Raw genomic sequence first — 26,204 nt, forward strand, 5'->3', positions numbered from 1 at the left:
CCTTATTCATAGGTGTTACTTGAAATGCAAAACCCAAAATCTTCCAGACTTGTATCATAAGTCAGAGCAGTTACAGATTTGAAACTCATTTGAGTGCGCTACACTTTCCTTTCTCCTGAAGGGTCATAGTGCTAAAAATCTACACAAATCGGTACAGCCCAGAATCCATGCTAACATAGTATTTCAGACGGTCACTATCTAAATAAATATATAAATAAATAGCCTGAGAGATAGGGTAATTGACCACATTGGAATCAATAATAATTCAGAAAATATGTGTCTTGAACTTTATCATCTATTTCCCAATCCAGCTCTGAGCACCATGACTTTAGAATCAATAATACGTAGAAATTCAAAATTCATGACCCATCACCCTTGCATTGTGAGTAGTAATTAAAGCTCATGAAGAAAAAAACTCCATCCAGAAGAGAGAAGAGCATCTCTGGCCTAGGTGATGATGTAATATTCCAGTTGGGCCAGGTCAGTGGCCTGTCCAAGGTCCAAGCAAGGTAGACACCGCCCCCCTGCCCCTTAAGATAAGCTAAAGAGACAGGTGGAGTAGTTTTCCTTAATGATACTGTTCCTGCCCTCCCTGGACTCCTCCGCATAGCACAGTGTCTCACCGAGTGCATCTGAGCAGTATCCATATAGAGTGCAACTGCTCACTTCTCGCAATTACACAGAAAAGTAACTTTCCCTGTTCTTTCCACCGTTTATATGGAGATCTTTATACTCTGAGCGAAGCAAGCTTTCCCTCCCTGACACTCCAGGCCTCCTTACTCCCAGACATGCCTCTACCTGTCAAAAATCGTGCTTTTCTTTTCTCTCCCATTCTCCTTCTCTGGGCAGCTGATGAGCTTTGCTACTTAGATACCCTCAGTGTCTCTCTTTGCAACACCAATAAAATTGTTTTCAAGGATCCATTTGAATCCATTCTTAAATACTTTTATCAATGAATCTAAGAACCCTAAGAGTGGGACAAAAAACTTACTCTGACAAGATAATTCAGACAACTAAATAGGAGGCCACCTAGATTCTTTTAAAGAGCCAGTCTCTAATAATCACCTTTTGTTAGCTCAAGAAGTACTGAAGAAACAGGAGTTTCAAATTATGAAAAACATAGCAAGCGCTTCAGATACCCTAGAGTCAATATAGCTCTAAGTGTACAGTAATAAAGCTATAAGGATAGATATCTTGAAAACCCTTGCCTGAGCAAACTTTGGGTGTCTCTCAAGAAGCCAGGCTGAGGATATTGAGCCTCAGATAGGTTTCTGATTCCCACACTCAGAAGGCTTCTTCCCTCCTGAACGTCAAGTGGAACGTGCCAGAACAATAAAAGCAAGTTCAGGCACGGAGAGCATTTTCATTTTCCATATAAAATAGCATCCGCCTTTTCCCATGCTGACTCCGCAGGGCAGCTTATTTACAAACGTATAAATAGCTGCAACTTTACTCCAGGCCCATTGAAAACCCAAAATGGCATATGCGAGAGAAGCATCCTAGCACACTTGGCTGCCTGAGCAAAACGAACCTGGGGATGAGTCAAGAGACTTGACACTCGGGAGTCGGGAGTCGGCTTAAGCAGACACCCTCCTGTTTCCTGTCCTGGAGGAACAGGGTTATGCTCTGCAGAGCCAGAAAATGCACTTTCATTGATTGTCTAGAGGCTGAGGACTGATTTAGAGCTAAGGTTGGAAACGAATTTCAATTCAAGCCTCACATTTATAATCCTGTGGACTCAAGGGGAGAACAGCATTGCCTAGTAGTGAAAGTACCGTTCAAATCCGCTTAATCTGCTTTCCTAAAAGTCCAGTGAACTTAAAATGAGTCGGTCCAATCAATTCTTTTCCCACATTGCCAGGATTGCTGGGATTTAGATCAATACGGAAAAAAAGAAGTAAGAAAAAAAATGCATCTTAATTTTTGAACATAATGTATTGTCTTTTCTAAATGTATTAATAAATGTTATCTACTACTAGTTAACCTCCCCCTTCATAAGCGCGCGCGCGCGCACACACACACACACACACACACACACACACACACACACGCATGCACTCCATGCACGCATGCACGCATGTGTGCCTTGCTTTTCCTTACAGCATATGTGTAACCAAGCACAGAACTGTTGGGCTGTCCTCAGTGGCTGCTCATAGGTCCCATAAACAGCTATACCTTATGGCACCGGACAGAAGCCCCCCCCCACGTGACATTCCCTCCTTATATTCCCTGCAACACCAAATTATGCTCTTCCTCAGTATCTTTGTTTCCCATCAGTGAATGAACAGAAGAACGTCGTTAAATTAAAGTAATCCAAAGTGTCACAAAACAGGAAGTCTAAAACAAAGAATCACTGGAAAGGCAAGAAGACTCCCGAGGAAAGCGAGAACACGCACGCATGTCAATTCATTTTCACACGAAGTCATCTATGTGCATGCTAAGACCAGGGCGAACATAGTGCTCTTCCACAATGGTACATTTACACACGGGAATGTTCAAGTCTGACCCAAGATACAAATAGCAAACAAACAAAAAGCCCTGCAAAACAATTTCTCTACCCTTTAAACTCTATTCCATATACAAAGAGAGCACCCAAGGGTAAGCTGTTATTGGAATTAATCACAGAGCAGAGTATACACGGGAATAAATATAGTACTAGTCTTTTGTCTCTGAATCTACATTGAGCCTTATGTTTCAAAGTTCACATTTTAAAATATAATATCAGTTATGTCTATGTTAAATGTCAATTAGGTTTCTCCCCCCAAAATATATTTAATTTTCTAAAGACCATTTCTTTATGCATATAAAGGATTTGATTTCAGAGTTTTATCAATAATAAATACATAAGTTGTGTATTTGTTACAGCTTTGGGGTACACTACTGAGCTTTTTAATTTTTGAGCAATAATTTGGAATATCCTTAGAAAATAATTTTGTAGCATTTTTAACATGAAAAGAAAAACAAATTACTTTACTCACACAGTGTCTCTGATAAGAAGCACACTTCCCAACTTGAAACAGGTTTTATCACCTTCGCAAAACGCATGCCTCAGAGCAAAGCTTTCTCCCAGATCAAAGCCTGTAAAATGTGACATGTTATTAAAACCAGCAATAAACTCACAGACGTATTGATCTTTAAACAGGATTCTTTGTTATCCATATCCACAGGTTGATTGATTAAAAACAAACAAACGAACAAACAAACAAACAAAAAACAAAAGAAACTAAAATAAAAACTCCTGTTTGAAATCAGCAAATGTGTTCCATTTCTTTTTTTTTTATTTTCCTTTTATGGTACAGAAGAATAAAATTCTGTTTGCATGCAAAAGGTATAGCCATCTTTCTAAAGAACAGATCGTAAATATCGTCCTTTTATTTTTTTATTTTTTATTTTTTATTTATTTATTTTTTTTGGCTTTGCCTGGTCTGAATACAAAGCAATTAGCTAAGATTGCACATGCTTGCCACCATGCTTGCCCCCTCACAGATGTTTACAGGGAATAAAACACCACTCCGATTTAATCTAGGAATTGACCTAAGCAAGTTATTTCAATAGTTCATTGTGCCGTCTCTAATGTGTAAACAGAAAATTGGAGTAAAAAGTAGTAGTAACTGGTTTAAAATCTGGACAGCATCTTACAAAACCATACTTCAGGAGAATTATAGGAACGTGAGGAAATGCTTAGAATCCAGACGCAGCATACACGTTATCATCTCGCGTGTGCGAGAGTGATGGAGAAAACAGAGAGAGGCGATGGAAAGGAAGGTGGGAGAGAAGAATAGGAATGTTGGCTGGTCTTAGTAGCACACACCTAGAATATACTTCAGAGGCTGAAGCAGGAGGAGACCAGCCTGGGATGACCTGGTCAAAAAGAAAACCGACAACCAAACAAACAAACAAACAAAAAACAAGCAAGCAAACAAGCAAAGAAAATGACAATAATAAAAAATCCAGCAATGACAACATTAATAGCCCAAAAAAATAGAAAAAATAAAAAATATAAAAATGTTGCACCAAAATTGTATGGAAATCGTGACATCTGGATGCTAAAACACCTCATAAATATTCTTCTCTCCTTTCAAAACTGCAGCAGAAGGCAGGATGGATGCCTGTGATTTCACACAGCTTTTGTTCATTCTGCGGTGAGGGAACAGAGACGGGACAGGGACTTGCTGCTACTCTGAGATGAGACAATAAGGAACTCTGCTGTCAGTATTTCTCCTTCAGCATTTACTTCTCTATGTGGATGCTGTGATCTTAACCAGTAATGCGGGCAGAGTAGCACTAAGGCTCACCTTCTAGTCAGGGGATAAAAATCTCTGGCTTGGTAGAGACCTAACTTTCCATCTGGCAGGGCCAATGAGCTGGCTGAGGAGCCACCCTAGGACAGTGCATTCCCTGTTAAGTCCTACTGTAGAGATGGGTGGAATAGTTATTCCTTTAATGAGATAATATACTTTACCCTCCCTGAATCCCCACTCCCGGGGGCCTCAATCATACAGCATCTGGCCACTATGAAGGGACCCCACAAAATTTCTGATAATGATGCCCCCCAAAAATTGGGCTATGGTGTATCTGGTGATAACTTCGCACAAAGTACTACCTAGCAAAGAATTATAATGCTTACCTGACAATTCAGATTTGTTTCTGTCATCTTGATATCTCTCTGTTCTCAGTGTAGGGCAGGTTGTTTCTATTTAAAAATAAATAAATAAACAAACAAACAAACAATTTGAACTAAATTTCCCATCGTACTTTTCCCAAATAAAGTTGACTGCTACCATAAAATCATAAAGAAGATAAAATTGAAAATAAAACCTAATTGAATCATTTATTAGATTTCTGTAAAGTGAGGCTAATGCTATCCTCCCCTCTGTATGTCTATGAAAGTTTAATGTTTGTTCATATAAAATATTTAGAATATTGCCTGGCCCATGGTGAAAACACACTTATGTGGACGAGTGTTATCACTATTGCTCAGACGTCCATGTGTTTCTATAGTTTTGACAATAGGATTCAACTGAATTTCACAGCTTCATTAAACTCTTCAATCCAACCAGTTAAACAAGTGAGTTCCTACTGTATTTTATCATAACTTTATCCAGGTTTTGTAATCAGATGATCATGATCGTAAACTTTTATGACACAATGGAACATGAACAGAAAAAAAAAACCTAAAAATAATTAGAAAGTAGAGATCTTCTTATATGATAAAAATCGAGAAAATTAATACTTTGTGTGTCAGTGATATTCAGAGAGATAAAGATAAAGTTAATCTCTATTCAATGAATTTATGTGTCCAAAAAAACCACATCATACAAACGCAGTAATCTATACACATACATTATTCTTTGAACTGATATATTTAAATCTAATTCAGACCTACTAACGAAAGAAAGAGTGCAGGCAAAACTGCCACCCAATTTTCAAATCATGCCACAGCTACACTCCTAATCTAAGTACATCATTCAGTCACACGTTCAATTTTCCACACGTCAAAGGTTTATATCTTAAACTTTATAGTACAAACAGGAAATAAACTCCTTATGACCAAGCTGTTCATCTGCTTGGCTGAAAGTGAAAACCTCTGATTTCCCAGTTAATCACTGAATGCCTCAGCCCTTCGTCTGAAAAATGCACACAGACTAATGTTGGTTGGATGGACTCAGCACAGCATATTTAACTAGAACGGTCTCAAGGTTTAAATAGGGTTAGCACATATCTTACAAGTCAAACAATTCCTATAAGTCACAGTGTGTGTGTGTGTGTGTGTGTGTGGTGTGTGTGTATGTATGTGTGTGTATGTATTGTGTGTGTGTGTGTGTGTGTGTGTGTGTGGTGCTTGAGAACTGGCAAGCTTATTCTTTAGTTTAAATGGAAGAACAAAGAAACAAAAAATAGCTAGAGGCAAAGTTGAACAGTAACTTGGAGACAGACGTGAGATACCAGGAATTCTTTTAACATGGCATTGGTGTACATATAGAAAGACACGTTAATCAGACAGAGCAGGAAGTCCAAATGCAGACCCTTTCACATATAGCTTCATTTACTAAAAAAAAAAAGACTACAGAAATTTAATGGGAAATGGAAGGTCTTTTCACCAGTGGGGTCTGGTGTTAGGCATTGATACAGGAAATCACTGAATCTTGATCTTCACACCACATGCAGAAACTGGAATACATTACTATAAGTGTGAGAAGTAAAACCTAAAGAGGTTCAGTAATGCATAAAGCTTTGTGAAACCAGAGAAGCAAAGGATGTTTTGAAAGAGGTAAAGCATTACTGTCAAAAGAAAATATTGGTAAACAGGTCTCCATTAAAATTAAAAGACGTGTTAATCAAAAGATCAGATGTGTGAGAAGACAAGCCATCGAATAGGAGAAGGTGCTTTTTAACACATAGACCTTAAAGAGAGGGGGCAAACCACACAAGCAGAGAAACTATGCAGCGAAGTACTGTACCCAGAACAAACCCTGGGCTCCCACAAATGAGCAAATCATAAAAAGGTTTGTTTCAAAACACTTTTCACACTTCACAAGACAGAATATCCAAATTACCAACCCACATAATCAGAAGTGTTCCACTTCATTAGTAATCAAGAGGTGGAAAGGAAGCCGTGCTAAGATTCTGTTAAATTACTCAAATTAAAGAACCGTCACTGGCAGTGTTGATGAGGGTGTGGCAAAGGGTGACATTTCCCAAGCTTCTCCGTGGCATGTGGTGGTGGAAAGTGGCAGGACCACGTGAGAAAACGGTTTGACAGTATTTATGGAAGTTAATGATGTGTGACTCTAAGTAAGAAAACTCAATGACCCAAAGAGACGTAAAAGCCAAACAGGACTGCAAATGATCTTCTTCGATAAGACTGCCCATGCTATTGTTACTTAGAGAGTCACAACCTAAAAGTTTATCAACAAGAGGTCATACTATGGAATAAACAATGAAAAACCTGGATAGCGGGGGCGGGGGGGGGTGGGGGTGGGGAGAAGGAAGGAAGGAAGGGAGGGAGGGAAGGAGGGAGGGAGGGAGGAAGGAAGGAAGGAAGGAAGGAAGGAAGGAAGGAAGGAAGGAAGGAAGGAAGGAAGGAAGGAAGGAAGGATTATTTGACTTGATACATGAAACTGTTTGACCTTAGAAGTAAACTAACTAGGGAAGTATCATCCCCCCTAAATAAATTTTACCTATTCCATTAATGTGATAATTATATAACCAATCTGCTTCAGAGGAGTGATTACCATAGAGAGGTGTTGCCTCAGGACAGGTACACAGAAATCTTCTAGAATCCAGGATATATTTTATGATTTTACTGGGGTAATAGTTATACAAATGTACACAGACACATGTAAAAAAAAAAATCCCACGTGTTGTGCCTTTAACATCTACTGACATCAGCCCTATATATGCAAAATCTCAACACAGGGGGAAACCCAGCAGCCCTCTTGAGTAAATATTTTGACCTAAAAACAATTCTATAATTTAAATTTATCAAAAATTCCAATAAAAGTGCATATTGGCTGCGGATATTTATAAGCCAATAAATGGTAATAAGAACCTTGCATTCTTCATCCTGTGTGCACATACAGGAAAGATTCAGTATGTGATTGAGGGGACAAATCTCTGGGCAGCAGAAGGGCTTCCCTGCTGTGAGCCTTTGGTAGGGAGGGGGAGGTGTGTGGCCTGTCTCCAGTAGGAAACTGTAAATCTCATTTAAACTCTTCCTAGCAAATGGATGTTGATGTCAACGGAATAAACACCCTGCTCTGAAAATAAATGGGATTCAACATTTCCAGCAATAGTTATATATTTCTCCATTAAAAGTATTCAGTTTATAAAACATAAATGCCATTTCCTACCTTAGACCACATGCTTTGTTGTGAACAGATGAGCAAAGCAAATTAAAACCAAGTGTTTTAAGATTTAAGGCACAATAAGATAAATTCATGAAGATTCATGAATTTGCTGCACAAAATGGACAAAGCAGTATCAGTGCCAATCCATAAGCTAGATATGTGAATTAATTTAAATATTGATATATGCATTTTAATAAAAAGTGGGATTAACTATTACAGGTTGAATATGTTAATTTATTAAAATATTAACATACAAACATACATCTGCGTTTTAATAGTAATGTGACTTTAGACTTATGCAAGAGACTCAAATGTCACAATATTTGAAGAAACAGGACCAAGCACAGCAACTCTGTCCCTCAGAGGCTCTCTGGAGTATTTCTAAGAGTAATGAATGCCATCCTTTTCAGAAAGATGCAGTGCTTGCAGAACTCAACAGTTTCTCACAAGCAAATTCAAGTCATTTCAGCAGATGCATGCTGAAGTGTTAATGCTGATCATTGTCAGACTTAATTTCCTCTCTACATGGCTTGAAAGACCTGGGCTGTCTATGAGGCTGCTGGGATCCTGAAAAGAGCGGCAGGAAACAGAAAGGAAATCAGCAGCTCAACTTTGCATACATCATGACTTTATCTCACTTGCCTTTAAAGAAGAGGCATCTCTTAACCCTCTGTTCCCTGGTCTTCTGAAAAAAGAGTCACCCTAGAGAAACACAATCACTGAGCTACTCAATGGCAGAGTTCAGAATAAAACACATTCTTGTAAACCAACTTTTCCTTCTTCCTTATTAAACATCTCTCAATAACATATTCTAAACAAAGTAATAACATACCTACGAAACCCCCTCCTTTAATAAAATACATTTGTTCCCATTGGTTTTAAATGTGTGCTTAAAAAATGAATCCCACTTTTACACACACACACACACACACACACACACACACACACACACACACACACACTAACATGTCAGCTCCTTTCTGCTTTTACCAGCAGCCTTGGCCTACTAGAATCTTGAGAGAAGTTTTCTTCTTTTCATAAGACATTTTAAAAATGTTTCATGTGCCAAGTGTCAATAAACACTGAGCCATATCTCTAGCTCCATAAGAAATATTTTTAATAATGCAGAGAAACATTAAACATATGTATAAGAATAGGGTTATAGGCAAGAAAATTTTAACAAGATCCCTGAAACACACAATATAAAAATATAAATAGACAAACAGAAGTTTTGTTTGTCAAGAAGACAAATAAAAAAGCCTGCTCATCTTTAAATACATGCTCCCTTTTCTTCTATTTTGAGTTACATAAGTCATCATTTTAATATAGTATTTATTCACCAGAATACTTACAGCATGTTGGGATTTCTTCAGCTTTTTTTTGTTAGGGTTTTTTTTTTTTTTTTTTGGTTGGTTGATTGATTGATTGATTGGTTCGCCCTTTTTTGCCATATCTAAGGCCAGCTAAAATCTATTGTTTCAGTTTTGTTGTGTTTGTTTACTGGTGGTCATATCAAATATGAGTTATTTGGCTCTGCAACTCTAGTTTAGGAAAAAGCATGAGGTAAGTTCATTCATGTGTATACAAAAGCTACCGAGGAAACTGAGGTTTCAGCGTCATGAAGAATAAAGGCAAGCATGTTCTATTAGACTCTTTATAGTTTACTGAAGGTCTTAGTATTTACAAAACACTTCACGTATTGCAGGAAAAGAAAATGAGTCGTTTGCAGGGAGAGGATATAATTAGTATTTTAACTTTGCTAAAATGTATAAAGGGATGGTTCATCAGTTAAGATCACTTGTTGTTCTTGCAGAGAAACAGAACTGGGTTCCTAGGATCGACACAGTAGCTTACCAGAACCAATACTTCAGGTCCAGGAGATCCAGCACTCTCTTCTGAAATCTACAGGCACCAGACACTCGCATGGTGCACATGTACACATGCCGACAAGACATTCAAACACATAAAACAAAATGAATATATCTAAATATGATTTAAATACAAAGATAAAAACAAAGTGTGTATATCATGTCAGCCTTTTAGCAGTAGGGCATTGTGTATTATACACCACAGAAACACTCCTGTTCTGAGTTTTGCATCATGAGCTGTAGTGACCTAAGTGCAACTGAAATCTGCAAATATTAATTGAAATCATTCCAGAAATAATTTTTAATTTAAATGTATATTACAGAATATCCATATTTTTCTATTTTTGGTACCTGCTTTACTGTCAATCTCTTACTGAGTCCAATTTATAGGCTGCTCTTCACTACAGGTAAGCAATGTATGTATAGGGCAGACAGTGTATGTAAGGCTGAGTGCTAACCATAATTTGTAACAGCCAGTGGGATCCACAACATAGTTCTTATGGGTAAAAATGGGTGACTCTATTACAGCTCTCAAATAAGTGTGAGTTAAGTCTGAGAGAAAGACTTAGAATACTAATGCAGAAGAGAACAATTTATGTTTTCTGGAAACAGACAAGCGAAACACTGTTTCATAGGAGAACCCACAAGATGGTGTGTATTGCTCTGGTCAATGTGCCAGAGCCTATGGTCTCTCTTTTGACTTTGCAGACTTAGACGTCAGAGTTTTTACAATCACAGTAGCCTGAGGTTCATTGCCCCTCTTGCCCTCAACTGCAGGATCCTGGCCTCTGTACCATTTCTTCCTTAGACTGAGCTGTCCTCTGCCTCAGAATCTTTATGCTGGATGTTTTGTAGATGTTCATGTGTCTTATCCTCATTGCTGTTGTACCTCCACTCAACTGTGCCTACATGAGCTCAGCCTTCCCTGCTCACCCGTGTCTTCCCATTATACCATATAGGATTGCCCAACATAGGAAATGAATAAAAGTTTCATAATCAAATATCAGATACATAATGAAAATATTTTAGCATAAGTAAGACTGATAAAAATATCTGGAATACCCAGGCATAGATGAAAACATCATTCATTATTTATCTAAACTTCAGATTTAGCCTGGTCCTTGAGATTCTTATCTGGCTACTTTATTTGCTTTCCCACACTCTGTGAGCCCAGAGATGATGTTAGCCTGGACTACAGACAAAGCATCAGGGATGGGAAAAAGCAGAGGAAATGCGAAGCAAGAATCAGCAAGATGTGGCAGGTGGATGTCTAGAAGGAGGAAGGACAATTACTCTGCTTAACTAGATAAAAGTCTGACTCAGTGGAATCCCCTATTTGACAGCGTGTGTATTAATCAGTGGAAGGTTCTGGAAGTGTTAAGATTGAGATGTCAATTGAAATGGCTGCATAGAAGTTTATGAATTGTGGAATTGTATAAAACTGGGAAGCTATGTATAACAGAAGAAGCAGTCAATAAAGAGACAATAGACAGATGGCCAAAAAAAAAAAAAAATCTGCAAACTATTCAGCTGACTAGAGGCTAATGGTTAATAACCAGACATGAAAGGAACTCTAAAACCTCAAGAGCAAAACAGATACTGATTTAAAAACAGGCAAATTATCTGAATTTCTCCGAGGACAATGTACAAAAGGGGGGAAAAACATGGAAAATGCCAGCATCACCCAGCATCGGGGAAACGCAAATCCAAACTCAGTGAGAATATCTCGCTCCAATTCAAATGACGAAAAAGACAAAAAAGAGATGGAGATGGTGGCGATGGAGAGGAGCTCTCTTGTCCACTGATGACACCAACATGTTACAGTTTCTGTGGAAAATAGTATGGAACTTCTCAGAGAACCCAGAATGAAACTATTACATGATCCGACTACCCCACTACTAGATTAGATATACCCCCAAATGAACTATAATTCTTACATCAAAAATGTTCATTTAGGTATTTATTAAAATAATATTCATAACAGCCAAGCTATGGAGTCAACCAAAATGCCTGATGACAAGTAAGTGAACAAAGAAAATGTAGTATATCCACACATGGTGGGCTTCAACCCTAAAGATGAATTGGGTCTTCTCATTGGTGGACGGCTGAGGATAACTGGAAGACCTTATGTTAAGAAGAACAAGTCTGCCATGGGAAGAAAAATACTGTCTGTTCTTGTTCAGATGTTGATGCCCAAAAAAGAAAAGCCCACCTCATCAAAAGTAGAGGGTGGAATAGCAATAGCATGAATCCTTGAAGGCGTGATGCTTAATGTCAACTTAAAGGATCCAGGATTACTAGACAACAGTCTTTGTGGTCTCTCTAGGGGGAGACCTCTGTTAGGTTAATTGAGTTAAGAAACCCAACATAAGTCTGGGCAGCATCATTCCGTAGGCTGGGTGCCTGGGCTGATTAATAGAGAGCAAGCTAAACACCCACATTCATCTCTCAGCTTCCCAACTGTGCTGCAATGAGACCCGTCATTTCTTATAGGTTATTTTATTTATTTACATTTCAAATGTTGTCCCCCCTCTCCTCTGCAAACCTCCATCCCATCCCCCATCTTTGCCTCTATGAGGGTGAACCTTTCACCACTCACCCACTCTTGTCTCCTCACCCGTCCAGCACCCCCCACAAAGGGGAATCAAGCCTCCACAGGACCAAAGGCTTCCCCTCCCATTGATGCCAGATGGGGCCATCCTCTGCACCAACCAAAGAGAGCAGTCATCTTAATCTTTTGGTACAGTGACTTTCTTGCCGTGCTGGAAACTAAACTGAACTCTAAAGTGTGGGCCAAATATGTTCCTTATGTTAGGTGTTTGTTCCGAAAACTAGAAACTTGAGAAGGGGGGAAAGGAAGAGAGAGAGAGAGTTAGGGTGTGGAAGGAGAAGGAGAGGAAGGGAGGGAGAGAAAGAGGGAAAGGGGAAAGTTGAAAAATGGGTTTCAATGTTCCATCTTACAGAAGAAACAACTGCAAGTTAACAATACATAATTATAAATTATGAAAATTATTATACTATTATAATATAAATTATTAGAAACAATGAGAAAATAGGAATTTAACACTTCCCCACACGGAGAAATGTTTAAGAACATATAAATCCTTGTCTTAGTCAGGGTTTCTATTCCTGCACAAACATCATGTCCAAGAAGCAAGTTGGGAAAGAAAGGGTTTATGCAGCTTATACTTCCATACTGCTGTTCATCACCAAGGAAGTCAGGACTGGAACTCAGGCAGGTCAGGAAGCAGGAGCTGATGCAGAGGCCACGAAGGGATGTTCCTTACTGGCTTGCTTCCCCTGTCTTGATCAGGCTGCTCGCTTATAGAACTCAAGACTACCAGCCCAGAGATGGCACCACCCACAAGGGGACCTCCCACCTTGATCACTAATTGAGAAAATGCCTTACAGCTGGATCTCATGGAGGCATTTCCCCAAGTGAAACTCCTTTCTCTGTGATAACTCCAGCCTATGTCAAGTTGACACAAAACTAGCCAGTACAATCCTCTTACCATATTTGATCACCACACCTATATAAGCATATCAAATCACCACATTGCATCACATAAATATATACAAATATTACACCCCAACTAAAATCTTAACAACAGAGAGAAAGAGGAAGGAGGACAGACAGAGAAGGGAGGAAGGAGGGAGACAGAAGGAAGGGAAGGGAAGGGAAGAGAAGGGAGGGAAGGGGAGGGGAGGGGAGGGGAGGGGAGGGGAGGGGAGGGGAGGGGAGGGGAGGGGAGGGAAGGAAGGTACAAAACTGAAACAGATCAAAGCTGCAATGCACACAAAAAGTAAAGGTCATAACTCGTTCTGAAGCACGGGGACAGACGATCGATCACACAGAAAGTCTGACAAGAAGAGATGAGAACGAGAGCACCTTAGTACCTGGGGAAATTTGCTTATTGATTGATTATTGTGCCTTGATTATTCTGCCTTGATTCTTCCTTTCTTCAGATCCACAGACACATACATAATGTATGCGATGACTTTCACTTATAAAACTATAATTTGAAATCTAGCTCATTTGATAGTCCTCTTATCAATCTCAAGCCTTCATTAAGGAAAATTACTTTCCTTACTTATGATCCCACTTCTCCTCAAGATCAGCATTGGAGAACGTAAAGACAGCGGGTGTTTGCAGATGTGGGACTGCTTAGTTTGCATAAACAGATGGAAAACATCTCTTGGGTGTTCTGTATTTTGTGTGTGTGTGTGTGTGTGAGAGAGAGAGAGAGAGAGAGAGAGAGAGAGAGAGTGTGTGTGTGCGTGTGAAGGTGTATATGGGTTTGTGTACAGATGTGTGCACATGTATACAGAGACCAGAGGACCATTCCGATGTCATTTTCAAGAGCCATGCACATTGTTTTTTGAGACAGCTTCTCTCACTGGCCTACAACTCATATTGTAATCTAGGCTCACTGACCTGCAAGCCTCTGCTTCCCTATGGCTGAAATCACAAGAGTGTGCCACCATGCTTGGAATTTTTTTTTTTTAAGTAAGTCCTGGGGATCGAACTCAGGTTCTTCTGATTGAAAGGCAAGCCTTTTACTGACTAAGCCATCATATATAAATGTGTATATATATATATATATATATATATATATATATGTATATATATATATATATATTAAAGGCTAAAACAGAATTCTGTATTTTAAATGTATTTATTCACTTTACTTCCTGATCGAAACCCTGCAGACTCACCCTCTACCATGTCTCCCTTCCCCTTCATCTCTGAGAAGAGGGCAATCACCTCTGGGTACCAACCCACCCAGGCAACCACAGTCCCTGCAGGACCAGGTACATCCTCTTCCACTGAGGCCAGACAAGACCGACCAGTTAGAGGAATGGGATTCACAGGCAGGCAACAGTCAGGGTAAGCCTCCACTCCAGTTGTTAAAGGACCCCCATAAAGATCAAGTTGCACATTTGCTACATATGTGCAGGGAGGTCTGGGTCCAGCCCTTGTATGCTCTTTGGTTGGAGGTTCAGTCTCTGGAAACTCCAAGGATCCAGGTTAGTTGACTTTGTTGGTCTTTCTGTGGAGTCCCCATCCCCTCTGCATTCCTCAGCCCTTCCCCCAACTCTTCCACAAGACTTTCTGATTGGATGGAGGTAGTCTGGGGGGTTCTCTACTCATCCTTCCTGGTTGTGCTTCCAGCCCCTGTGCACACACTATATATGCTGTGAAAGCATTTGAGAACTGAGTATGTGCTGCTCAATGCTGGGAGCTAATCAGTGGCTAACAGGAGTAGACAAAGCATACTGGACTATAGTGTAGCAGAAATACTATGAAGGGGGTGGCAGATGATAAAAAGTACCAGGGCAGAACTATTTTAAGGGAGAGCTCACAAGCAGTCATACAAGTACCTTCACTAGTGAGCTCGGAACCAAATCATCTAGAGGAGTTACTTGGCTAAGAGGCATGTTCTCCGGACACCATCTCTTCTGCTACTCTCCAAATTTAAGAGTTAAATACAGTGTGTGTCGCTTTGAAGATTTTCAGGTGGTACCATACTGAGCACTAAGATTTATTTAAAGTTTCTACATGAGATTAATAAGAGGTTTTTATCAATAAATATAAGCTATGTTTCAGAATAACAAACTTCCCTTTCACTTAGCAGAGAATTGAATTAACAGGGCTTCTGTGTTACCTTGAGCCCGTGAGAGTCTTCAGAATAAACTAGACAGCTTATGTGCTGTTTGGAAATTGTTTTTAAAAGTTCTCTTAGATGGTGCCCTGCCTTTGATTCCACCTGTGCTCTTCACTCTGGTTTCCTTTGTAAGATTTCCTATAATAATTTGTTATGGAATACAAGGATACACTAAGAGAAATTAACCATGTGATGTGGACAGTTCTATTATAGAGGATCCAGTTCTAAGCAACTGATTAAAGCACATTTGGAGATTGCCCAGCATTGTACATATGTCAATATGCTTTTCTTCTCTACCCTGACAACGCAGGTGAAGCTATCAAATAGTCAAGTGGATATTACTGTCAGTATGAAAATACACAAATGTATCTTATCCCATAATGTGAATATAATGTAAGCTTAATCAAAGAATTGGAAGTGCCTGGATTCAAGATTTTTCAATTTACATGCTTAAAGTCTCTTCCAAACTATTCTTAAATTCTGCCCCACCTGCAACAATATTCCACGGAGACACTGATGCTGTCAGAGCATGGAGGACAGCCACGGAGACTTGAGTTATCCTTTCTTACATTTGGTTTTAACTGTAAACTGTTGACAACCTCACCAAGTCCAGACCTGAAACCCTAGCCTCTCCCGCAGATTTGCTAGACTTTATTTTTAGATGTAATCACTTCCCTCCGGTAAACGGTTAGTGACCACACACACAGGTCTGCACATGAGGAGACTAAAACGGGAACCTTGCACTGTGAATCAGACACACAAGGCACGACACAAGAAGAGTCTCCTGGCAGACCTGGTGGCAGTGGGTCATGTTCTCCAACCGACCCTGCGACAGTGCTGTGCTGATTTTCAGTTCATGCAAATGATACTTGAAGTGAAGCAATATACATGGCTTCTTGCTTTGCAGGCACCCCTCTAGCAAATTGCTTGACCCAACTCAGTTTTGCCTCGAATAATCCCCTTAGTGCAATGTTTTGTAAATATTACGACTTGGGTTCTTAAGGAAAGATGTTTCAAAGAAACTAATTCAGTAAGGTATTTGGAGCTAGAATGCATTTGAATACATATACATATATATATATATCTGTATATATACATATACATATATGTGTGTGTGTGTGTGTGTAAAACATAACAAGCCTTCTTCTTACAGTAAACAAGTTACTAAAGCTAGAGATTAAAACAAAATAACGGAAGATAACCATCTTAGGAGTGAATCAGAAGGAAAATAAAATGGCATTAATTATCCCCAGAGAGAGTATTTCCCCACATGCTGCATTCATCCTGCATTAGACTCAACTGGTTGGCTTGTCAAAGGTGTAAAGTCCTGAGTTTACCATGGCATCAACAGCAGTCAGGTATCAGTACATGCCATGACTCTTTCTCTTGCTAAAACCAGAGAACCATATGGGTAGATCCTTCTAACCATGGTTCCATTCAAAGCCGTTTTCTACATATTAGCATGGCCAAAATATTGGGCCACTCAAACAAAGCTTTATCTTCCCTTCTAAGTCAGGAAGCCCAGCCATCAGTGTTAAATTGCAACACATCCCCTGCTCTTCCTAAAGCAACATAAACTTACGCGGGCAGATTTTCAGAATACAGTCACTCTCCCTACGCGCTTTTTACTGTAACATGGCTGGAGTTGTTAGCTGCTGCTGCTGTTCACTTATTTCTCGCCGAAGAAAAGATGCTTTTTGCCAAGATTGTGACAGCCATAGTATTAATAATATATTAATACAGCATTTAAACATCCCTGTGGATTGTTTTAGAAAACGGTCTTCCTAGCCGGGCAGTGGTGGCACACGCCTTTAATCCCAGCACTTGGGAGGCAGAGGCAGGCAGCCTGGTCTACAGAGCGAATTCCAGGACAGCCAGGGCTATACAGAGAAACCCTGTCTCAGAAAAGAAACAAACAAAAAACAAACAAAGAAAATGGGCTTCCTGTGAAATTATTGACAAATAATTAAATGTACAAGGATCTGTTAAATGTTTATAAGTGAGGTTTTATCCTATGTGTGAGTAAACTCAAAAGCCTCCTTGAGAGGGAGTTTATACCTATTTACCTCTCTTTACTTACAGTGAAGTAATTATTTTAACAGAGGCAGAGGTGATGACAAGTATTCTTACAAATGAACGAGTTGCTAAAGTTAGAGATTAAAACAAAGTAATTGAAGATAACCAGCTGAGGAGTACTCTCAAGAAATGCTCAAGAGAATATACAGAGCAAGGTTCTGACTCACGATACAACACCATTTGTGATTATCACCTGAATGCATCTCATGTGGTACTCAGTAAACATGGAGTCTCTCTCTCTCTCTCTTTCTCTCTCTCTCTCTCTCTCTCTCTCTCTCTCTCTCTCCCTCTCTCTCTCTCACACACACACACACATTATATATTCTCTAATATAGTCACTCTAACTTGCAACATAAAGGCTGTATAGGTTAATAATCTATTCAGTCACAGTTAATTTTAAAAATCATTGCTGAACATAAATGCTCCAAATCAGCTGGAGAGATGGCTCAGCGGTTAAGAGCACCGACTGCTCTTTCAGAGGTTCCTGAGTTCAATTCCCAGCAACCACATGGTGGCTCACAACCATCTGTAATGAGATCTCATGCACACTTCTGGTGTGTCTGAAGAGAGCAACAGTGTACTCATATACGTAAAGTAAATAAATAATAAAATAAAATAAATGCTCCAAATCGCTGTAAAGCCCTTTGGGAATATTTAAGACAAGATTCATAAATTTAATAACTGAAAATAAATACTATCTGTTTTCTTGGATCCTTTAAAGATGTATTCACCTTTTGTTTCTCTCCTCTAAGATACCACAAAACTGACATGCAATTAAACTCTATTTCTTTTTACACTTCTGAGTCTCTTTTTCACTTCTTCTTAATTAAAGGTAGACATGTCCTTGTTAGTTCTAATTAGTGCTGAGCTTGTAGACTTATAACATGAACAAATTATTTTTAAAGGCTAAAATGTGAGATGATGTCAGATGTATGAACAGAGGCATACATGCATATAATCATATTTATAAGTTTCAATTACAGACAAAAGTTTGATAACATGCACATGAAGTTTGGAAATTCGCCATGGTCTTACTCTGAAGGTCAGTAGTAGAAAATACTGATTTCTCTAGTCTCTATCAGTAAAGCTAATCTGTGGCCTCTCCAACCTTAATAAGATTTGCTTTGATGGATTTTTTTAATGGCTTAAGAACTATAGATAACATTAATCAATCAGGTAGAGAGGTGACCCACATACCTGGCTTGTCCCTGACTGTCAGACAGGTACATGCAGGAAGCAGGAAGGTTGTCACCCAGGTCCACAATTTCCAAGAGCCAGTGTGCCTCATTGTGCCTTGTAACCATGGAAACAAATGGCCACAGATCTGTAATGGCAGAAATGTTCAAGTTCAAGTTTGGTATTTTCCATCACAGCCACAAAATCATCACCAGCAGGGAGAAATCAATTGATATCCACATACCATATAGTTATATATCAGGGTATATGATGCTCTAACATGCAATTGAGTGTTTCAATACACACTTTCATTTTTATGAGTGCTTGGGAAATAGTTCTGGATTCCTTCTTAGTCGATTACTCAATTGATTACTCATAAAGTCAGCTTCTTATCACTTAAATTTCTCCCACCTTTTTAGTGATTTTAAAGATATATTGCACAGACGATTGTTTCTTTTTATTTTAAAATTTGTGGTAAGGTATAATATAAAATTCATATTCCATCCATTTAGAGGCATGTATGTCAGTGGGATTAAATTCATTGCTATTGCTTTGCAATCCCCAGCCGCATCCACCTTTACAGTTCTTGTCAGTTTATAGAACTGAAAATCTATGCCTGTTAACCAAAAACATGCCATCTCATTTTTTGCAAATCCTCAAATATCACTTTGCGTTCCTTGCTAGAAGTTTAATTATTGTAGGCATCTTAAATACACAGAGTCATTCCACTTTTGTCTTCTTTATTTGGTGACTTTATTTCATTTAGTACAATATCTTTGGTTTTGTGTGTGTGTGTGTGCGCGCGCGCGTGTGTGTGTGTGTGTGTGTGTGTGTGTGTGTGTGTGTGTGTACCCAAAGGTAAATTTATGTGATTATGACTGCACATATACATATGTATGTGTGGAAGGCATAGGTCAGTCCCAGGTATCACCCCTTAGGAGCCCTCCACCTTGTTCTTTTGAGACAAGGTTTCTTATTCAGCTCACTTTCTCTGCTTGGAGTAGGCTAGCTGGCCAGCCAGCTCTTCTCCCCAGAGCTGGGTTTACCAGCTCACATCACCACCCAATTTTTTCAAGTGAGTTCTGGGCATTGATGATGGTCCCTGCATTTGTGCAGCAAGCTCTTTACTGACTAAACTGTTTCCAAGCCAATAGTATAAGATCCTAACAGTTTATTAGTGATACTATACAGTCTGCAGATGCTCGTTTTGTTCATCATTCCTCAAGGGACATTTGTTTGCTCCTATGTCTTGGCTGCTGTGAAGAGATGCACAGGATCAGTCTAAGACCCCAGTTACAATTCTCTTGTTTATATGCTCAAAGAAGAAAACACAGGGTGGACAGTATGGTTCTCATATTTTTAATTTCCTGAAGAGCCACCGTGCAGTTTCTCTATACCGCCCACACCAGTCACATTTCCACTAGTGGTGCACAGATGAGTTGATTTCTCCATCCTCTCTGTTACATTGATATTTTCCTTAGTTTTTATAGATACCATACTAATGAAAGGGTGGCCCACTGTGGTCTTGATTAGTATTTTCCTGAGTGATACTAAACATATTTTATGTACCTTGTGAACATATGTATTTCTGTAGAGATACATTGTATTTCTGTGGTGATGAGACTCAGAATCTTTCCCTGTTTTCTCTTAACACAGTCAGCTGTTATTAAGTTACATTTTCATACATTCTGCATTTTGACCCTTTGGGTTGGCCTAATACTGATTATATTCTATCACTAAGTGCTAGGCTCCAATATTTGGAGTCTGCATATAGCCTGAGGGACCCTGCTGGCAGTTAATACTGATTGTTAAATAAAGATGCCAGTAGCCAACAGTTGGGGTGAAGAGATATAGATAGGGTTTAAGTTTCCCAGGCTAGAGACCATGAAGAGAGAGAAGGGACATCACGGGGTCCATTACGGGCTAAAGAAGCAAGGAGAGTGCTGGGGCTAGGGGCCAAGAGAATGTGGCCCAGAGGCCTGACTTATAGGAGTTAGAGCAGCCAAGATGTGACATTAAAGTAATAATGGGGTTATCAATAAGAGGTAGATGCTAACAGCATGGAGGGTAGAAAGTTGCACAGCTATTGTGCTCCTTAAGGCATATTAAAATATAAGGCTGTGTTTGTCTTTCATCTGGAACATAAATCATCAAAGGTGGGAAGGAACACCATGCTGGTACTTTTTAAATTATTTTTTAAACACTCTTTATCAGCTTATGCCATACAAAATTTCTCTCCTAAGAAATAGAGACCATGGGTTTTCCTATCAGTCTACTGACTGCATGCCTTCATACACAAACTTTTAAATGTAGTGGACTGTATTTTTCTCTTATTATTATACATTTGGTATCAAATTCCATGATACAGAACTTTAAACATGATGTGATCATTCATGACCCTGTTTGGGAATATTGGCAATATATTTGGGAATATATTGACATATCATGGCTTAATTGACATCATCATATCTTACATGAACAATTTTGTTATTGGACTGAGCCTTACTCCTAAACTTACCACTGCACATATGCAATTTTCATTCTGTTTAAAAGGAAACTTATACGTGTAGTACTTATTGTGCATTTTATAATGCTTTGGTAATGTCATCATTGCCTTTATGAATTTATATTCCTGCTCTATAGATCTTACAATGAAATACTCAGCAGACAAAATCTCTAGGGGGATGGAGATTTGGCTCAGTCATTAAGAGCACTGGCTACTCTTCCAGAGGACCCAGGTTTAATTCCTAGCACCCACAATGATCTGTCACTCCAATCCCAGGTGATCTGATGCCCTATTTTTGTCTCTGTGGGCATCATGCACACACATGTTGTGTGGATATAAGTGCAAGCAACACATCCAAATATATACAAAATAATACAAATAAAATATTTTTAGATCCCTCTTACAAAAAGTCAAACATTGTTTAAATTAACTTTACTGTGTAGTTAATTAGTTAAAATGGAAATAACTTCCAAGGAAAATGTAATGGATCCCTCTCTTTATTTGACAATTACAATTTTTTTAAAAATGTCTATTCAAGAGTCATAAATTACTTATTTAGTACTATCCACAGTTTAATTGAAGAACTAAATATGTGAGAACTCATCACACAATTGTCTAACTTCTGTTAATAGACTCTCTTTAGAGAAAAAAACCTTTATCATCTTTGATGTTCTACATACAAATGCCAAACACTCCATTCAGCATTTTAGAATTAATTCGAGATTTTAGATATTTCTGGATGAGTCGCTAGAGGCGGTGATTACAATGTTAAAGCTCTATGTGTAGCTCTAAATATGAAACATCTGCTCTTATGCCTTCTTTATTTTGAATTCTAGCTATAAACAGAGTCAAGATCCTCATGCAACCTTGCAAATTGATCACAGCTACTATTTTGTGTATGCCAGTAACTGTTAAACAAATGAATTCTAGCTTAAATAAATTCTACATCAAATATTGATCAAATTTTCAGGGATTCTGTGATTGTGCTTTCTCTTAGTTGATCAGTTAGCACTGAAACATAATAATTAAAATCTTGGCCTCCTGTGTGGTTTCTGTCACTTGTATGCAAGTTATAGAACATCCTTAAGTTTTGATTTATTCACTTTTAAGCCAGGAGCAGATGTCTTATTTAATGTATGAAAGTCACATTCATGTATGCATTGAACTACATACTCTAAAGATATCTGCTGCTATATCTGCTATAGACTAATTAGTCTCATTTGCAGTACACTTGCCTCTTTCACTCAGGTTGATTTCATATCTAAAAAGTGAAAATGTTAAATGGTTTTAGAAATTCACTTTCATCACAACTTTGGCTCCTATTATGACAACAAAGAATTAAAGAAGCTATAGTCACAAGCATATGAATTCAGTCTTGACATCGCCCAACAAATTCCTTAAGCTGCTCAGAGAATGACAGAATTTAGCATCAACCTTACTTATCAAAAGTGTTTTCAGTTTAAGATCATATGACTTAGTTGATCAAATGTTTACGTGTGAGCCTCTGACCACTATCTCACAGCAAGATCAGCAGAAACTTAAGCAAGAATCTGTTCACTCTCCATCCTAACTCAATCACTTATGGAATTTCCAATAGCCAAGCCTTCCTCCCTTTGAAAATGGTCACTGGGTTCTTTAACTTCACAGTACCTAGACTCCCTTCTCATCTTCCTTCAGATCCACTATTTCCTACTTGACTTCTTCTGTCTCTCTGTTTGCTGCCTATCTATCTATCTATCTATCTATCTATCTATCTATCTACCTATATATATATATATATATATATATATCATATAACTATCATCTATCTATGATCTATATATGTATTTGTCATTTATCATCTATAAATCAATCAATCTGTCTATAATCTATCATCTATCATCTTTCTGTCATCTATCATATAGCTGTCTATCATCTATCTATGATCTATATATGTATCTATAATCTATAAATCAATCAATCTCTCTGTCTATACTCCATCGTCTATCCATTTTCTATCTATCATCTATCTATGCATCCATCCATCCATCCATCCATCCATCTACCTGTCTATCTTCTATCCAGTTGAATATCTCATTTACATTTTCCACTTCTCCATTTCACTAGCAATATTTTCTAAATTTTCTAATAAGTTATTTGCTGGGTTGGTCCCAAATAAAATTGCAATGGGAAGCACTGTCTGAGCCTGTCCTTTTCCTCTTTCCTGTCACTGCCCTCAGACACAGGTGGCGCTCAGGCTGCTGGACATTCCCTAGTTTCCCACCTTGGAGTTCTTCATGCTTGGCTTTAACCAAAACCCCTTATCAGAATGTGGCACTTTTCTACCTTATCCCCTCAGGTCTCAGCAAGGGGATTATCAGGTAGCTTTATAAATTACTTCAAGCCATTGTTATATTACTTAGTGTGCTGTTCTTCACAGGTCAAGAAAGCTTTAAGACAGGCACCGCCAAAATCCTTCCCAGTTCAGTGATTAAGGTGACACCACAACATAATGTATGCAGAAGCTGAAGTTGCTTAGCACCTTAAATGGCTTTCTGGTAAACCTGGATTAGAGATGTCTACAGTATATTTTTAATAACAATACAGAAAGTATTGGTTCTATGTGTTCTCATTTTCTAAAATAAAACATATTTTATGAATAGTATATATTTTAATATTCATAGCTCAGAAGTAAACTATGCTTGCCTCTAACATTAACAGGGTATAGAGGGACTGGAGAGATGGCTCAGAGGTTAAGAGCACTGACTGCTCTTCCAAAGGTCCTGAGTTCAAATCCCAGCAACCCCATGGTAGCTCAACCATATGTAATGAAAACTGACACCCTCTTCTGGTGTGTCTGAAGACAGCTACACTGTACTTAGATATAATAATAAATAAATCTTTAGGCCAAAGTGAGCAGGGCCCACTGGAGTGACTGGGGCTCACCGGAGATAGTGAGGCTGTCCGGCGCGAGCAACCATCATTCCCAGTAACCACATGATGGCTCACAACCATCAGCACAGCTACAGTGTACCCATATCCATAAAATAAGTAAATAAATAAACAATTCTTTTTTTAAAAAAACAGGTACAGAGTAAGAAGATCATGTAATGTATATCTAAATATTTGAAAAAAATTAAAAACTAAAATTATTGATTTTAAAAACACACATTTTCTCCTTTTACCCAAACAAATTGGATTGGCAAGATGGTTCAGCCAGTAAGAGTGATTGTTAAGCCTCCTCAGGAACTGAGTCGCTCTCAAAAAAAAAAACACACACATGACGGAAAAAGGAAGTTAGAGCCTTTTTCAAGGCCCCAATCCTTGTAATAAAGCTAGAAATCAGAGGCCTATTCCATAGAAATGAATGCTCACAGAACAATCTATCCCAGAGCCTTGGGATCAAGTTCAGGTTTGCTTGATCAAAAAGCTTTTGTTGTTACTATGTGTTGTTTAACAGCAGCATGCAAGGCATAGCTCTCAGACCCTTAGTTGCTCATAAATATTCACTTACTCCTACTGGGATCCCAAGCAGAGCCCTGAGAGTTCCTATCCAGTGCCACACAATGTAATGTCATACTTATGACAGCACTGACCAGCCCACAGAGATACCAGTAGATCTGCTAAGACAAACCCTCTGAAATCCTTCAGGTTGCACTACCTACAGCCTATTTCCCTTTGCCATGGCAGGAACTAGGTCCTGATTTCTGCTTGTAACCCACTCTTATCCCCACCCCCTTGCCAACCAGATTAGTTTTGGATGCTGTCTCTTAAACTTCCTTAGTTCACTTCTCAAGATCTTTAAAGCAATTATAAAGCCTAAGGAATTTTAAGGATGATGGGTCTTGAAGAATTTCTTGTTATATTTTCTAATAGATAGTATATATTTGTGCACAGAAAACATAAGCAGCAAAGGAAGGAACGATTGAAAACTTTACTCCTTCATTCAATTGCTGACACGAGAGCCTTATTATGGATCTTTAATTGGGTGGGGATATAGCAACATTCAAATAGAAGTTACTAGTGTCAGGGCTGAGAGATGAGGCAGTAGTTAGGATCACTTCCTGCTCTTGGAGAGGACCCAGGTTGGGTCCCCAGCATCTATATCAAGAAGTTCATTGCTGGCTGTAAATCCAGTTCCAGGGAGACTAAGGGTGTCTAGGTTCTATGGGTACATGTTTGCATGTTATATACATAAACTCATGCAATACACATTTACAAAACTAACAATAAATAAGTAAATAAGTGCCTGGTGTCAGTGTGGTCTAGGAGAACAAAGTAAACATACTTTCTTTAAAAGAAAAAAAAAAAAACAAGAGGAAGGATAGGAAATCTGAACAAGAAGACAGAGCAGTGAAGGAGTGGATGGATCAGTGGCTGGAATGATAGGGTTTTGCTGGATGAAATTGTTCAGAAGCCTGTCAGTGAATGCCTGAGCAAATCCAATCAAGTCTCCTTCACATATGAATACTTTTACTGTTATGCCAATTAACATTTTACAAGTTCACCAGACATCTTTGAGACTGTGTACGACATGAGAGCCATCACCTAAAAAAGAGAAAAACAAATAAACACAAAGAAGAAAGTGATGGGAGAAGATACAGATTCATTTTATGTACACTGTATAATTAAGTAACATAGCTCAACTTTCAAATCAGCAGGTTAGAAAGGTTACAAAATAACTTAGAAAAAGCTCTAAATATCTCAAGTCCTTCAAATTGGTACATCTAATTTGTTCTTTCAAACAATCATTTTTGTTAGAAATTCCATTTGTTCCAACAAAGGATTTGGGGTGTGTGTGTGTGTGTGTGTGTGTGTGTGTGTGTGTGTGTGAGTGAGAGAGAGAGAGAGAGAGAGAGAGAGAGAGAGAGAGAGAGAGAGAGAAATATGTTTGACCTGTGAAACATCTGCAAGAAGCCACATTTTCAGAGCATTCCTCCCAGAGGGAATGCTAAATAATAGGGTGGATGATTGATTTTTCAATCAGACTTTCTTGACTGTGCTCCGGCATCAGGAAAGCCTAGTTCTGCTGTGATGAAGTGTGGCATTGTGTAAATATGCACAACAACAGGTGCCACACATC

At 38.7% G+C, this 26,204-nt stretch overlaps 1 protein-coding gene across 7 annotated transcripts in view; it reads right to left on the bottom strand.

Moving 5' to 3' along the window:
* The window catches only part of Col19a1 (collagen, type XIX, alpha 1), a 330,240-nt gene that overhangs the window by 298,993 nt on the left and 5,043 nt on the right, over positions 1–26,204 (bottom strand). For all 7 annotated transcript variants that reach the window (XM_006495645.4, XM_030245411.1, XM_006495646.4 and 4 more), the window contains exons 2-4: positions 18,658–18,784; positions 4,628–4,693; positions 2,979–3,078 (exon numbers count right to left, since the gene is read on the bottom strand). In XM_006495645.4, coding sequence (XP_006495708.1) covers positions 2,979–3,078; positions 4,628–4,693; positions 18,658–18,748 — 257 coding nt within the window. In that variant the 5' untranslated portion in view covers positions 18,749–18,784. The remainder of the gene's footprint in view (positions 1–2,978; positions 3,079–4,627; positions 4,694–18,657; positions 18,785–26,204) is intronic.

Source organism: Mus musculus, chromosome 1 (genome assembly GCF_000001635.26).
Source record: "Mus musculus strain C57BL/6J chromosome 1, GRCm38.p6 C57BL/6J".
Lineage (NCBI taxonomy): Eukaryota > Metazoa > Chordata > Mammalia > Rodentia > Muridae > Mus > Mus musculus.